The 16,937-nt window shown below is 44.0% G+C and overlaps 2 protein-coding genes across 4 annotated transcripts in view; one reads left to right on the top strand and one right to left on the bottom strand.

Annotated features, from left to right (window-relative positions):
- Positions 1-885: 885 nt before the first annotated feature.
- Positions 886-8,571, bottom strand: PFN4 (profilin family member 4). 2 transcript variants are annotated; one of them, XM_075338795.1, is made up of 6 exons: positions 8,513-8,564; positions 8,217-8,407; positions 6,091-6,219; positions 5,815-5,949; positions 4,332-4,437; positions 886-1,221 (listed from the first exon to the last, which is right to left on the bottom strand). In XM_075338795.1, the coding sequence occupies exons 3-6, from the start codon at positions 6,205-6,207 to the stop codon at positions 1,193-1,195; spliced, it is 387 nt and encodes a 128-aa protein (XP_075194910.1). In that variant the 5' UTR covers positions 6,208-6,219; positions 8,217-8,407; positions 8,513-8,564; the 3' UTR covers positions 886-1,192. The 2 variants fall into 2 exon arrangements, with proteins under 2 accessions (XP_075194910.1, XP_075194911.1); XM_075338796.1 differs by lacking the exon at positions 8,217-8,407 and having other exon boundaries at positions 6,091-6,222; positions 8,513-8,571.
- Positions 8,572-8,956: 385 nt separating this feature from the next.
- FAM228B (family with sequence similarity 228 member B) overlaps positions 8,957-16,937 on the top strand; it is a 42,067-nt gene continuing 34,086 nt past the window's right edge. Inside the window, exons 1-2 of one of the 2 annotated variants that reach the window (XM_075338793.1) lie at positions 8,957-9,158; positions 11,751-11,843. In XM_075338793.1, the coding sequence (XP_075194908.1) occupies positions 11,754-11,843 (90 nt within the window). In that variant the 5' untranslated portion in view covers positions 8,957-9,158; positions 11,751-11,753. The remainder of the gene's footprint in view (positions 9,159-11,750; positions 11,844-16,937) is intronic. The other variant, XM_075338794.1, reaches the window with a different exon arrangement.

The raw sequence follows: 16,937 nt of genomic DNA, 5'->3' as shown, positions 1-16,937 counted from the left end.
GGGAAAAAAAAATCCGTACCAAAATCCGCGGCAATTCCGCGGTAAATCCGCGGCAAAAAGGTGCGGATTTGCTGGGAAAGTCGCAGAATTTCATGCAGAAAAATCCGCAGCAACATTCTACCGTGGACACATAGCCTAACATGCGCGAGCCAGTGATGTGTATGAGCAGGTGCGAGATTTCCCACGGCTATGTGGATGACATAGGAGGCGTCATCCAAGTGAATTAGAGGAAAAGGACAGCAATCAGCTGCTTTGAGGAGAGATAGATATGGCAGCAAGGACGCCCATTGGACCGCCTGGATTTACCAACAGAGCAGGAGAATATAAAAAACATTTTGGAGGTTATACAGAGGGAGTCAGGAGATAATATACACCTTTATAGAATGCAGCACAGGCACAGATGCAGGTGGTAGCCTAAGTTCACACAAGACAAATCTGGTGACAGGTTCCCTTTAAGTGCTTGAAATCGAGGCCAAAAAACATTTTTGTAAATGGGTTTCATAGAAAAAAAAAATTGCAGTTTGCTTTCTACAGCCTCTATGCTGCATTGTCTATTTCCAGCTGAAGAATGAGTTAACTTAGCATCCATCAGTGAGCTAATTCAGAATAAATGACGTGAGGGTTTTTAAGGCCTCATTCAGACTTTTGCGTTCTATCCATGTTTTTATTGATGAATGTACCCAATAGAATCTATGGAGCTGTTCATATATCCGTGCTTTCCACAGGTTGTGTATTAGTGGAAAAAAAAACAAAACACAGGAGGAATCCATGTTTTTCCAGCAGCACGGATGAAAAATATCAATACAAGTATTATAGGTCCGTGTAAAACCACGGACACTACGCAAATGGCATCTGTGAGGGCGCCATGATTAACATCGCAAGGGATAGGAGCTTTGTAATTTATTTATTGATCCATACATAAAAAAGAATGGTGACACACTGATCCAAAATAATGATGACACCTGAAAACATGAAAAACACTGTCATCCTCCTTTTCTGGGCTCCTCTCGCTGATTTAGGACCAGAGACCATACTGAAGTTGAATGTGTCAGGAAAAAGGCAAATGGTGCAAAATGTTCAGAGGACGTGTCCTACTACAGCGCTCCATACAGAGGCCCAGAATTATTCATTTGCCCCAGTACATGAAGTCTGCATCTATTGCCATGTCCGCAATGTCCTGTAATGACTGCAATCATAATTCCTTCTCACGAAAATAGCTCCCTAAATGAAAGAAAACAGCAAAAGGATAATACATTCCCATAAACACATGATTACACTAAGGTGACAACTAGACAATCCAGCATAAAATAAGACATTATTCATGGACATGCTTATATTATAGCTACTATAATACTGCCCCTATATACAAGAATATAACTACTATAATACTGCCCCTATGTACAAGAATATAACTACTATAATACTGCCCCCTATGTACAAGAATATAACTACTATAATACTGCCCCTATGTACAAGAATATAACTACTATAATACTGCTCCTATGTACAAGAATATAACTACTATAATACTGCCCCTATGTACAAGAATATAACTACTATAATACTTCCCCTATATACAAGAATATAACTGCTATAATACTGCCCCTATGTACAAGAATATAACTACTATAATACTGCCCCTATGTACAAGAATATAACTACTATAATGCTGCCCCTATATACAAGAATATAACTACTATAATACTGCCCCTATGTACAAGAATATAACTACTATAATACTGCCCTCTATGTACAAGAATATAACTACTATAATACTGCCCTCTATGTACAAGAATATAACTACTATAATACTGCCCCTATGTACAAGAATATAACTACTATAATACTGCCCTCTATGTACAAGAATATAACTACTATAATACTGCCCCTATGTACAAGAATATAACTACTATAATACTGCCCCTATGTACAAGAATATAACTACTATAATACTGCCCTCTATGTACAAGAATATAACTACTATAATACTGCCCCCTATGTACAAGAATATAACTACTATAATACTGCCCCTATGTACAAGAATATAACTACTATAATACTGCCCTCTATGTACAAGAATATAACTACTATAATACTGCCATTATGTACAAGAATATAACTACTATAATACTGCCCCCTATGTACAAGAATATAACTACTATAATACTGCCCCTATGTACAAGAATATAACTACTATAATACTGCCCTCTATGTACAAGAATATAACTACTATAATACTGCCCCTATGTACAAGAATATAACTACTATAATACTGCCCCCTATGTACAAGAATATAACTACTATAATACTGCCCCTATGTACAAGAATATAACTACTATAATACTGCTCCAATGTACAAGAATATAACTACTATAATACTGCCCCTATGTACAAGAATATAACTACTATAATACTGCCCCCTATGTAGAACAATATAACTACTATAATACTGCTCTGAATGTACAAGAATATAACTACTATAATACTGCTCCTATGTACAAGAATATAACTACTATAATACTGCTCCTATGTACAAGAATATAACTGCTATAATACTGCCTCCATGTACAAGAATATAACTACTATAATACTGCCCCCTATGTACAAGAATATAACTACTATAATACTGCCCCCTATGTACAAGAATATAACTACTATAATACTGCCCCCATGTACAAGAATATAACTACTATAATACTGCCACCTATGTACAAGCAAATAACTACTATAATACTGCCACCTATGTACAAGCATCTAACTACTATAATACTGCCACCTACGTACAAGCATATAACTACTATAATACTGCCTCCTACATACAAGAATATAACTACTATAATATTGCCCCTATGTACAAGAATATAAACTACTATAATACTGCTCCTATGTACAAGAATATAACTACTATAATAATGCTTCTATGTACAAGAATATAACTACTATAATAATGCTTCTATGTACAAGAATATAACTACTATAATAATGCTTCTATGTACAAGAATATAACTACTATAATAATGCCCCTATGTACAACAATATAACTACTATAATACTGCCTCCTACATACAAGAATATAACTACTATAATACTGCCCCTATGTACAAGAATATAACTACTATAATACTGCCCCTATGTACAAGAATATAACTACTATAATACTGCCCCTATGTACAAGAATATAACTACTATAATACTGCCCCTATGTACAAGAATATAACTACTATAATACTGCTCCTATGTACAAGAATATAACTACTATAATACTGTCCCTATGTACAACAATATAACTACTATAATAATGCCCCTATGTACAAGAATATAACTACTATAATACTGCCACCTATGTACAAGAATATAACTACTATAATACTGCCCCTATGTACAAGAATATAACTACTATAATACTGCCCCTATGTACAAGAATATAACTACTATAATACTGCCCCTATGTACAAGAATATAACTACTATAATACTGCCCTCTATGTACAAGAATATAACTACTATAATACTGCCCCTATGTACAAGAATATAACTACTATAATAATGCTTCTATGTACAAGCATATAACTACTATAATACTGCCCCTATGTACAAGAATATAACTACTATAATACTGCCACCTATGTACTAGAATATAACTACTATAATACTGCCCCTATGTACTAGAATATAACTACTATAATACTGCCACCTATGTACTAGAATATAACTACTATAATACTGCCCCTATGTACAAGAATATAACTACTATAATACTGCCCCTATGTACAAGAATATAACTACTATAATACTGCCCCTATGTACAAGAATATAACTACTATAATACTGCCCCTATGTACAAGAATATAACTACTATAATACTGCCCCCTATGTACAAGACTATAACTACTATAATACTGCTCCTATGTACAACAATATAACTACTATAATACTGCCCCTATGTACAAGAATATAACTACTATAATACTGCCCCTATGTACAACAATATAACTACTATAATACTGCCCCTATGTACAACAATATAACTACTATAATACTGCCCCTATGTACAAGACTATAACTACTATAATACTGCTCCTATGTACAACAATATAACTACTATAATACTGCCCCTATGTACAAGAATATAACTACTATAATACTGCTCCTATGTACAACAATATAACTACTATAATACTGCTCCTATGTACAACAATATAACTACTATAATACTGCCCCCTATGCACAAGAAGATAACTACTATAATACTGCCCCTATGCACAAGAGTATGAATGTATTTATTTTTATTTATATTTACAATAAGTCAAAGTTTAACAAGTGAAAACCTACCAAGCTTCTCAGCGGCCTCTACACACACGCTGGGGTACATGCCGTCACGGTATGTGACAAGGAGGATATTCAACTTGGTTTTTACCATTATGACGCCATCATTGTCCTATGTGAATAAATGTAGACAGGGTCTCACTTGCTCTTCTGATACAAGCAGCAGTTACAAAGTCCTCACAGGATCAACACTAGTGAAGGACACACACGGTTTTGGTTGCCATCAGCCACTATTATGGAAAGCTACCTGCTAACTATATACAGCTGGGGTGGCAATGTCATTTCTTCCGGCCCTCGGGTAGTCCGGTGGTCCCGCTTTGCTGCCTGCAGGCCCTTAAGTCTTACTTGCTGTGGGCATGCAATGAAGAATTCTTTAGGGGCGAGTTGGCGAACTCTGCGCTCTCGTCCTGATACTGATGTCTCCCTTATGATATACACTAGTCAGATCGTCTTCTCTTTAATATATACCTGCTCCAGCACCACCTCCTATATAATGTATATACATCAGTGTCAGTGTCTACCTTATGATGTATATACACCAGTTAGATCATCTTCTATGCAATATACATGCTTTAGTCCCAGTGTCTCCCATATGATGTACATACTGCAGTCTTGGTGTCTCCAATCATGTGCATAGCGCAGTCTCCATATCTCCGTGATGTATGGAATATAGTCTTGATGTTTTCTATGTGATATATATGCAGCCTCTGTGTCTCCTAAGTGATGTACATAAAGCAGTCTCAGTGTCTTCCATATGATATATATATACTGCAGTCTCAATGTCTCCTATGTGATGTATATACACTAGTCTTGGTGTCTCCTATATGATATATATACCACAGTCTCGATGTCTCCTATGTCATGTATATACAGCAGTCAGTGTCTCCTATGTGATGTATATATGTATATACAGCAGTCTATGTCTCCTATATGAAGTGTATATCACAATCTTGATGTGTCCTATGTGATGTATATACACCAGTCTGTCCCCTATGTGAAGTGTATACAGCAGACTTGATGTTTCCTATGTGCTGTTTATACACGAGTCCCAGTGTTTCCTATTTGATGTATATACATCTGTCTCAATGTGTCCTATGTCATGTATATACACCAGTTTTGGTGTCTCCTATAGGATATATATACCACAGTCTCGAGGTCTCCTATGTCATGTATATATATAGCAATCAGTGTCTCTTATGTGATGTATATATGTATATACAGCAGTCTATGTCTCCTATATGAAGTGTATATCACAGTCTCGATGTGTCCTATGTCATGTATATACAGCAGAGCCGGTGTCTCCTATGTCATCTACATACAGCAGTCTATGTCTCCTGTATGAAGTGTATATCACAGTAGTCTCGATGTCTCCTATGTGATGTATATACAGCAGTCTGTCCCCTATGTTAAGTGTATACAGCAGACTTGATGTCTGCTATGTGCTGTTTATGCACGAGTCCCAGTGTTTCCTATGTGATGACCCACTTACACATTTAGCATAGATGGAATTCTTATCCGCACGGACACAATGGTAAACCTTATCCCGGAAATTAAAGCCTTCTCGTCTCAGGACAGGAGTCTTCTTGAAAGCATCAATGATCCCATGGACTTGTTGAGGCTGGAGCTGGAATGTGACAGTGCAAAGTGCCATGAATACCATCTGTACACCTATCATGGATGGGACAACGATATAAGACAGCGGTAGACTCTGATACCCATCAGGGCAGGTCTATACGGTACCACCTGATGACCACAGAGACCTTACGTGGAATCCTGGTGGTGAAGTCAACGCGGTGGCTTCTCTTATCTTGATGAGTGCAGCTCTCTCCACATGCTGCGTTTTTATTAGGGCGTCATATAATAGATTCTGTACTTGGTTCATTGCGTCTTACACCTGCTGGAAATATGAGCGAGAAGACTAATAATGAGTATTATGGTGCCACAAGAGCCGCAGAGCATCGTGCCTATTAATACCGACTAGTGAGGCATCAGTATGAACCACAGGTGGTTGGATTGGGTTCGCTCTCGTCCCCCCTTGTAAAGAGGTGATCTTCCACGTGCATTTTTTATTGTGTTTGTGAGTTTTTTCACATGCTTTTTTCCATGCTTCTTTTTGTGTTTTTCAGTCATGGGGAGCGCAGGGATTCAGGCGCTGTACCACTGCAGGCACCGGCTGATCGTACAACCAGCTCTCGTTGCCAGGAGCAGTGCCTGCGCCGCTCCCGGGAGATTAACCCCCTAAATGCTGAGATCCGTGTGACTGCAGCATGCACGAGGCAGGGAGAGGAGTCGCTTACCCCTCCCTGGTGGTCAGGTCCCTGTAATGCAATGTGTGTATAAAGAGGCCGGCAGTGGTGTGTCCGAGCAGGACGTCCATACAGCAGGAGGTGCAGGAGCTGCTGAAGCAGGTACAGCAGAGCGGGAGCGGCCGAGGTCACTGACACCACTGCGCCGACCACATGTGCTGCTGTTATCTGCTAATACACACGTGGCCAATTCATTGATGTCACCTGTGCTGACCACTGCATGCTAATGCTCTCTGTTATCTGCCAATACACATGTAGCCAATTCACTAACATCACCTGTGCCAACCACCGCATACTGCTACTCTCTGTTATCTGTCAATACACATACATTGCCAATTCATTGATGCCACCTGTGCCGACCACCATACGCTGCTGCTCTGTTATCTGTCAATACACATACATTGCCAATTCATTGATGTCACCTGTGCTGACCACCATACGCTACTGCTCTCTGTTATCTGTCAATACACACACACATGGCCAATTCACTGACATCACCTGTGCCGACCACCGCACGCTGCTGATCTCTGTTATCTGCCAATACACACGTGGCCAATTCATTGATGTCACCTGTACCAACCACCACACGCTGCTGCTCTCTGTTATCTGCCAATACACACACGTGGCCAAATCATTGATGTCACCTGTACCAACCACTGCACGCTGCTGCTCTCAGTTATCTGCCAACATACACGTTGCCAATTCATTGATGTCATCTGTACCAACCACCGCACGCTGCTGATCTCTGTTATCTGCCAAAACACACATGGCCGATTCACTGACGTCACCTGTGCTGACTACTGCACGCTGCTGCTCTCTGTTATCTGCCAATACACATACTCGTGGCCAATTCATTGATGCCACCTGTGCTGACCACTGCATGCTAATGCTCTCTGTTATCTGCCAATACACATGTAGCCAATTCACTGACATCACCTGTGCCAACCGCCGCACACTGCTACTCTCTGTTATCTGCCAATACACACATGGCTGATTCACTGACGTCACCTGTGCCGACTACTGCACGCTGGTGCTTTCTGTTATCTGCCAATACACACACACACATTATATATATATATATATATATTATATATATATATATATATATATATACACACACACTATATAAATGCTGAACGCGTCCTTCAGTCGCAAGCCAGGATTTAACTGTTTGGTGCTCAGCGCTTTGTTCATGTTTTACTTGAATTCTTCAATAAAATGACACCGGGTTCAACACACGTGCATACTGCCAACTCCGGCACCCGTTTGTTTCAGATGATATTCCCAGATACAGTGCTTTCAATAAAATGGGGCCGGAGTTGGCAGTATGTGCACGCGCTAAATCTAGCTCCGTTTTATTGAGATTTAAACTACAAAGTGAACATAGCACTGTGCACATGCCAGCCTTGGGGACGATGGCGGCCGCTGTGCTGTAAAATTTTACAAAAGGGTAGGAATAGATAAAGAAAAGACCCGACCACAAAGTCCTGCCCCAATGGTAAATCATCGACACCCGGGTGTAGACAGTGTTCAATAGCTAGTATATATTTTATATACACAGTACAGACCAAAAGTTTGGACACACCTTCTCATCTCTAGAACAACTGTTAAGAGGAGACTTTGTGCAGCAGGCCTTCATGGTAAAATAGCTGCTAGGAAACCACTGCTAAGGACAGGCAACAAGCAGAAGAGACTTGTTTGGGCTAAAGAACACAAGGAATGGACATTAGATCAGTGGAAATCTGTGCTTTGGTCTGATGAGTCCAGTTATGGCTCCTACAAAAACGGGGGGGACATGAGAAAAGAAAAATAACGCCCTGGCATGAAGGGGTTAAAGCTAAACTCACCCACCCAATAGTGCTCGCACATCCCCTCACCCACCTGTCCCCTCAGCTCAACGCAGCAACACTGCGGGCTGCAGTGCACTACAACCGGTAAAAGGCGTGACTACTACTCACAATACTCCTGATTGGCCTAACAAGTTCTTAATAACCCCGCCTACAATCCTATTCCTGCAACTGATTGGCTTCCACTTCTGTCACTCACTCACCCCGGCTCCTCGTGGCGACAAAAAGGTAACAACGCGTTGCCACGGTAACTGTGCCGGGACTATGATGGCGGAGTGATATCAATTGTCGTAGAATAGTCCCTATAGCGACAGTTTATTGCTACTTTTTGTGTTATGTGTCTAACTACAGAATAACAAAAAAGGATAAAAATAAAGATACAGTCTTTAAAATGGAGCCTGCTGAGAGATAGTGCGGAAAAGTGAATAAATAGTATTATACACATCCGCAGCTCTGTTATCTCTGTATGTGTAAAATAATAAGGGATAGTATGTTACTATGCTACATTTCAAAAGTGCATAATACAAATAAAGTTTAGGTCTGATAGGAAAAAAATGGTTAATGGGACTATATGTTGTGATGGACAGATGGTGGAAGGACACAGAGCTGAAGAAGTGAGTGCAGCGGCTGGGGTGGACTGGAAGGTGCTGGGTGCTGCAGTGTGAGAGCTCTCCTGTCTGGTAGGTGGCTGTAATACATGAAAAGTAGAATTGCATAGATTTTACAGCGTTGTACTTTATGGCAGGTGTAGCAGAGCTGAGTCGGTGACTGTCGTATACGACAAGTATGCCGTTTTCCCATCCACATCGCTGTGCGGTGCTTTATTTATTGCAAGTACAAGTTGACGTTTTGAACAACGCCATTCATTTTACAATGTAATATAATGTACTGAAAAATAGAAAAAAACTAAAAAACTTTATAAACTTTTACGGACACGGTGATACGGAATGCGCTAATTGTTTTACTTACAGTGATAGAGGTGATTTCATTTATTTTATTATTTTTAAAAACTTTTTTTTAACATGTTACTTTATTTCTTCGTCCCTATTGAATATTTGATGAACCATCGGCTCCCCAGGATCGTGCTGCGGAGGAAGGGTGGAAAGATAGGAGCCAAAACAGAGGCAATGGGTTCATGTACCATACTGGGGTTCACAGAAGCGCCAAGATGGCGGCGATGAGGTCCGTAAGCCCCTGCTGACATGGTGAACCAGGGGAAGGCATTAGTGGCTGATGGGCACCCGATCAGTCACCCTCCGACATCATGCCACTGTCGTGATCGACCATGGCATTTAAGAAATTATCAAGTTCGCTGTATGATGGATATTTACATCATGGACCGTAAAGGGCTTAAATGGGTTATTGCTGAGTCTTTTATTTTCCAAAATCAAAGATGGGGGCGGGGGGGGGGTCGCAACTTTACAGCTGCAATAGGAACATGGGGAAGGTTGGAGGGGGCGCTACTTTTATAGCTGTAATAGGAACATATGGAAGGTCGGGAGGGATCTCTACCCTACAGCTGTAATAGGAACATATGGAAAGTTGGGGGGGGTCTCTACTTTACAGCTGTACTAGGAACATATGGAAAGTTGGGGGGGTCTCTACTTTACAGCTGTACTAGGAACCTATGGAAAGTTGGGGGGGTCTCTACTTTACAGCTGTAATAGGAACATATGGAAAGTTGGGGGGGTCTCTACTTTACAGCTGTAATAGGAACATATGGAAAGTTGGGGGGTCTCTACTTTACAGCTGTAATAGGAACATATGGAAATTTGGGGAGGTCTCTACTTTATAGTTGTAACAGGAACATATGGAAAGTTGGGGGTTCTCTACTTTACAGCTGTACTAGGAACATATGGAAAGTTGGGGGGGGTCGCTACTTTACAGCTGTAATAGGATTGTGACGCCCTGGAAAAACTAGGTAGTCACAAATAGGCCCCTGAATAACACCTTCCCTCATCAGGAAACATACAGCCAACCAGTAAACCCTAGTCACTCCCCCTTAGGGAAAGATAGACACACCAGTGGGCATGACCAGGTGGTTGGGACACGCCCACCCAGGGGTCCAGACAGCCCGGGGCGGGAGAAACAGTGAGTTGAGTTAAGGTTTGGAGTTGAGTTGGAGAGGAGTGTGGGCTGGAGCTAGGGGTAGCTCCAGCGGTCAAGTCCAAGTTGAGCGGTGCCAGGGTATGAGCCCTAGTTCCTTGACTAGGAGGCAGACGGTGGTCTCTGTCAACAGGAGACGGGAAGACGGCTCGGTGGACCGGGCCAGGGTTGTAGCCCGCCGGTACCGACATGGGGAACCGACCCGGAAACCGTAGCACAAATGGGGGTACTCGGACCCTGAAGCCAGGACCAGAACCTACTGGAGCTGGTTAATTAACCGATTGAGGCCAGGACTAGAGGTCCTGTCCCACCCAAAGTCCCTCATAGAAGACAACAGCCCACCGATTAGGTCACCGCCAGGGCCCATAGTTCCCACGGGCCAGCGTCTGCGGGCACGGCTCCTTAGGCCACATCCAGCCAGGAGCGGACTCCTACTTTTCAAACTGGGAAGTTATTTCTACTTAAAGCAGTGCAGGAAAAGAATAGAGACCACCAGCCGGGTTGGGGATCCCGAACGCAACCGGCCGCGGCACCGGCCACCACCACCTTGGTTTACAAGAGACTTGTTAGTTTTACTAAAAGTGAGTACACCAGCAACCCCTGCGGTCGTCATTTCCCCTGCACCAGAGCCACCGGGTCCCGGGGCCACCATCCCTGCCCACGGAGGGGTTAACAACTTGCTGCAAAACATCTCCCCCGGGTGCCCCGTAACAGCAGCGGTGGTGTCCCACTTTAGCACACACCGTGGGTGGCGTCATGAACCTATTACGGCCTAGCACGTACATCTACGTCCCCCATTTTATTCGGCGTGTCCGCGAGACCCCCGGGTCCGGAGACCCTTGAGCCACCACCCCTGAAGGCCCGGATCCGAGCAGCGTCGGCTGCTGGCACGGGGGCGGCACAGGAACATTTGGAAATTTGGGGGTCTCTACTTTACAGCTGTAATAGGAACATATGGAAAGTTGGTGGGGTCTCTACTTTACAGCTGCAATAGGAACATATGGAAAATTGAGGGGTGGCGCTTCTTTACGGCTGTAATAGGAACATATGGAAGGTCGAAGGGACATGTATCACAACACTTCGAAAAGTCACAATACGTTTTATCACAGCTTTTTGAGATTTGACATGTAAATAGGGTTTGTTTCGTCTTTTTTTTTGGCCACTAGGGGATGCTGCACCCAACACTAAAGGACAGAATGGTCACCATACACAGTGCACCGCTGCCCAGGGAGCTGCTCCCCTGCCCCGAGCACACCAAGGTGAGTCCTAGATGTATGTCATGAGTGGGCTCTTTCTCTCCCATGTTTGTACCCTCCACTCAGAGCTCAATATACCTGGTGATCTGGGGCAATAGGGGGTCCCCGTTAATTTAGGACAATGAAAGCGTCAATGGCAAGATCCTTGTTCACCTAGGACATTAAAAAAAAAACCAAAAAACCCAAAACATAAGATCCTAGTTGGAGGCTGCTTAACTGAGATCTATAGATTGCTGTATAGAGAGTAGTGAACGGATGTGTAGAAACCTGGTCCAGCCACCATTGTTCTTTGTGGTCCTGGAAACCTCCCCATACCTTTTGAGAAGCCGGCCCTATGTGATGTCATCACAAACATGATGTTGAGCGGCCTAGAAATAAGAAGGCACACAAGAGTCTGGCAGGTAAGATGTGGTTCACCATTCTCCTGACTGGCGGCCATGGACATACGATGTGCGGCTGAACCAGGGTCCTGCAGGTGGACTCACTCATCTTAGTTGCTCACCTCTCCAGCGTTGACCTTAACATTAGGGGGAACACTGATCATAGCAGGTAGGAGATGGAGAACTGTGCAGCTGTAATTGCACACATATACAGTTTTCTCTCGGATCGGGCAGAGCGATTCAGGAGCCCAGTCACTGAAGGTAGAGCTCAGGGAGTCTCTCATCTGTGCCATTTTCTTTACTTGTCCTCTTTTCCTTGTTCTCAGTTGACTTTTCCTTATGAATTACAGAAGAGTCTGATTACGACCCTTTGTATTTTGGCATCTCAGATTTCATCGTCTCACCCACCTACTTGCTTGGCGTTGTCATTAACCCCTTTTTTTCTGTGCACATCAAGTTAGGATATTTGTTAATTTACTATTGGGTAGCATGGCCCTACTGACCACCTCCTCTCTGCAGCATTGCCGGTCTCGGATCTGCTACATTTTTACATTCATCAATTTATTACAAATGGGTCCTGTTTTCTGACACCATGTTGGCTCTCAGGCTTTAGGATCTTTCATGTCACCAGAAAACTGCTACTGGTTCAGTGTCTGCTGCAGTGTAACGTGGGAAATGTACCAAATGAACAAGAAAGGAAAAACTACACCTCCTCCATCATATATGCCAGAATAAAAAAACATAGGACTAAGACATGTAACTGTGGCATCAGCCTAGTGCCACAGCTTCCACAGTCCCCATCGGTCTTTTTCTTGCAGCGCTGATGTCACATACATCCATGTGACTGCGGCGCAAAACACTAGCTGGTATTAACAGCCTGAGACTGCGGAAGCCCATGATTGGTTGGATCAGTCACATGGATACAGATGATGTCATCACTGAAGGACGAGAAAACCAAGTAAACCTAAGTAAGACCAGAGAGGTCCGAATGGATCGTCAGTGGATAGAACGAGAGAATATTCATTATTTTCTATTTTTATCATGTTGCCCACTATTGGGATTGTTTTTTGATTATTTTTTTTTAAATATCATTCAACCGCTTTAAGTACTCAAAATGGATTTCCAGTCAGTGACCTGGATTGTGATGAGCATCCGGTGGCATATAGGAAACCTTCGATACCTCAGGTGTTGTGAAAGTGTCGCGGGCGGAGGAGGGGACGCTGCGCTCACCCACTGCTCGGGTCCGGCTACTGCTGCTGCTGCTCGGTGGTGGCTCGAGCGGTGGGCCGGATCCCGGGGACTCGAGCGGCGCTCCTCGCCCGTGAGTGAAAGGGGGGGATGGTGTGTGGTTTGGGGAGATATTGTCCGTGACGCCACCCACGGTTGTGGTGAAGTTGTGACACCACCGATGCTCTGGACGGGGATCCCGGGAGCGATGACAGGGAGCAGCTTGGATGTTGGTTCTCCCCTCCGTGGGTAGGGGGTTGGTTGTCCCGGGGACCCGGTGAGGGTTTTAGGGATGGCAGGCGGGTTACGGGGCCTGGTGAGGTGCAGGGTCGCGGGGGCAGCGCTGTGCTGCACGGCACGGTGGTACTCACTCAGCCAATAATTAACACAGAGTCTCTGGTCAAACAAACGGCTGGATGGACGGGTCCCACAGGCGGCTGCGGTTGTTCTCCTCCCGGCAGGTTGATGGTGACTGCCTTTACCTGCACCTGTGTTGTGTTTACGGTTCCAATGGGTTCCCACCGGTAACCCGCTCCCCAGCTTGGATGGATGCTGAGGGAGCCCCTTTTGCCCGCAGGCTCTGGCCCTGGGAACTGTAGCCTTGGCGGTGACTGTGTTTCCCTCTACTGTGTGAGCTGTTGCCTTCAATCGGGTCTTGGCTGCTGGGAAACCCCAGAGGTTCCCTTCGCTAACGGATTTGACCAGTTTTACGGCGACTCCTAGCCTGGTCGGGGTCCGTAGGCCCTGCCGAATGGTGCTGGCTTCTCTTCACTCCCCGATCCGGTACCGTTGGGCCACCGCCCGTCCACGGTCCTTACGGTTCACTCCAATCAGCCTGTCCTGCAGACGGTCACCACCGTCTGCCAACCTTGCTGGGTGCCCGGGCCACACACCCGGACACGGTCAGGCTGCTCTCCTACCACTTCACTCTCCAAAACTTATCTGCCTCCTTTTCCCGCCTCCAGGACTGTGAACTCCTCGGTGGGCGGGACCAACCGCCTGGCCCACCCCCTGGTGTGGACATCAGCCCCTGGAGGAAGGCAACAAGGATTTGTATTTGGCTTAGGTGTGCCTAGCCGGGGTGTAGGGTGTGTTGGTGTAGTACCTGTGACGACCTGGCTTGTCCAGGGCGCCACATTGATGACACAATTCCCCAGCTGGTGAGGCTGAAGAAATGGCAGCAGTAGCACTGGATGACACCATTCATCATCTGGTGAGGCTGTCAATATGGAGCAGTAGCATTGATGACATAATTCCTTATCTGATGAGGATGAAGATATGGCAGCAGTAGCACTCGATGACACAAGTACTTATTTTTTGAAGCTGATGATATGGAGCAGCAGTACTGAATGTCGCAACTCCTCATTTGGTGAGGCTGAATATATTGCAGCAGTAGGCCTGGATGACAACTACTCATCTGATGAGGCTGAAGATATGGCAGCAGTAGCACTAGCAGGACCGAATTCCTCTGCTCTTGGTCATCCTGTAACCACTCATCCTACTTATCATGTACATAAAGTGTAGCACAGATTCATCTCAACTGAATAGAGCAGACCTTTATAGGACATGTCATAGCTTTCTGAAATTCGTATGAAAAAAATATTCAGCACATACTGCATTGAATGATCAAACCCAATTTACTATATATTTTCTCAGTTGGTCCATTTTGAACCGACTCCAACGTCACAGCCCTGCTTAAAGCAGCACTCCGGCGTTTTTTTGTTGTTTTAATTGCACCACTGGAGTGGTGCTTTATATCTAGGTCCCCTGCCTCTTACCTTATACTCACATTCCGTTATCTTTCTCTGTTTCCAGCATTTCTTCGGTCCGTCTCTGCAATTTGTGACCTGCTGGCAGCTCCAGTGTTTAATGGAGCGAGCTGGAGGTCACAACTCAAGTCTGAGAATCTTGTTCTGGCTCTCATAGAGTTGTATTGAGAGCTTGTGACGTTACTTCTGACTTACGCCCAGTTAGAAGTTACAGGCACAAGATGGCCACTCGTGATCAGAGTGCCACTGATAAAATGGTGAAAACGCTGGAGGGTGAGTATAAAACCGGGGGCAGGGGACTTTGGTTTAAACGCCACTCCAGCTCTACAAAAAAAAAGCAGCTAAAAAGAGGTGCTTTTATGAGGGGACACAGAGGCTCAGCTAGTATGTCCCCACTCACCGATTCCTAGAACTAAGTGAAAACTTTCACCCATTTGACTTTTTTTTTTTGCAGAGTAGACAAGATGGACTAGCAGTGGTGCCAGGGAAATATCTGACAGTATGTGGCCATTTTGAACAAACCTGGTCTGTCGAGGTGCTGAATCGTGGCATGCTACATGTGCCTTTTACATTTTAAAAGGATCCTGTCATGTTGAAAAAGGTATCAGATCTGCAGGAGGGATGTTCTAGAGCAGATCACATACATACACATCTTTGTGGGAAAAGTTTCAGTATAACTTGCATTTTTATTCAATGAGATCCCAGGATTTAGCAGATGAGTCCAGTGGGCGGTCCTGCTCGGCGACTGATAGAAGGAAGACTGTCACTCACTGTGCAGGACCGCCCACTGGACTCATCTGCATATAAACACCTTGGATCTCATTGAATAAAATAAGAAGTTTTATGGAATCTTTCCCCAGAAACCTACATATCATCCTGCTCAGCTTCTCCTCCTCCACCCACAGGATCGGACCATATGTACAATGACAGGTTCCCATTAAATGTCCTTCGTCCTTCAGAGCAGAATGTCTTGGTTTTCTGTAGAGAAGGTCACCAGGGTGACTGAGGTATGCGTCATGTGTGGTGATTAGTGACTGGGGCAGACAATGGCGCAGTAACCAGAGAGGCCCGGCCTTTGTCGAAACGGTAACAAGAAGCTTTGGTGTAGAAGTTTTCTTTTGTTCTCCTCATTTTCCCTTTTATTATACATGATGCAGACCTCCATGGGGCCCTAAAGGGGCTGGATGGGTCATAGGAGAGGGCCCTAGTGAACCCGTCAGGACACTACAACCACATCCTCTGACCTCTTTAGTGCACTGATCAATGATACATGTGAGCGCCAATGACGGGGGCACCGTGTGCTGGCATTGTTATGGTGGGGTGCACGCATTTTCTTATAAACCATGCATCATTATGAAAAAAAAACAGCTATTGTTTAACCGTTCAGTCTTAGCTTTTTATCCGTTGTTATTCCTACCATTATTCCCATATCTATAAGGGTAAGAATGCACTTTGCGTTTCCACCTGCGTTTTAGGTGCTTTTTAGGTCCGTTTTGAGAAGCAACTTTTTCATGCCAAAAGGCATGCGTTTTGATTTCACAGCAAAGTCAATGGAAATTGGGGATTTCTAGACCGCACTTTGCGTTTCAAAACGCAGCGTTTAATTTGCATATTTTGTGGCAAAAACCATGCGTTCAAAGAAGCAACATGTCAGTTATTTTTGCCATTTTGGGTGCGTTTTGCTAACATTGAGAAATGGCAAAAAACAAAATTCCTTCAAA

Source organism: Anomaloglossus baeobatrachus, chromosome 3 (genome assembly GCF_048569485.1).
Source record: "Anomaloglossus baeobatrachus isolate aAnoBae1 chromosome 3, aAnoBae1.hap1, whole genome shotgun sequence".
NCBI classification, from domain to species: domain Eukaryota; kingdom Metazoa; phylum Chordata; class Amphibia; order Anura; family Aromobatidae; genus Anomaloglossus; species Anomaloglossus baeobatrachus.
Note: the sequence above shows the minus strand (reverse complement) of the source record. Positions and strands in the feature narration are given on the sequence as shown.

Bases quoted from the DNA above. Each gene is read 5' to 3' on its own strand.
- PFN4 (XM_075338796.1), bottom strand. From the start codon at position 6,207: ATGAACCAAGTACAGAATCTATTATATGACGCCCTAATAAAAACGCAG. The intron at 4,438-5,814 runs GTAAGTGGGTCA...TTATTCACATAG, and splicing joins ATTCCATCTATGCTAAATGT to GACAATGATGGCGTCATAAT. The intron at 1,222-4,331 runs GTAGGTTTTCAC...TCTTTCATTTAG, and splicing joins AGAGGCCGCTGAGAAGCTTG to GGAGCTATTTTCGTGAGAAG.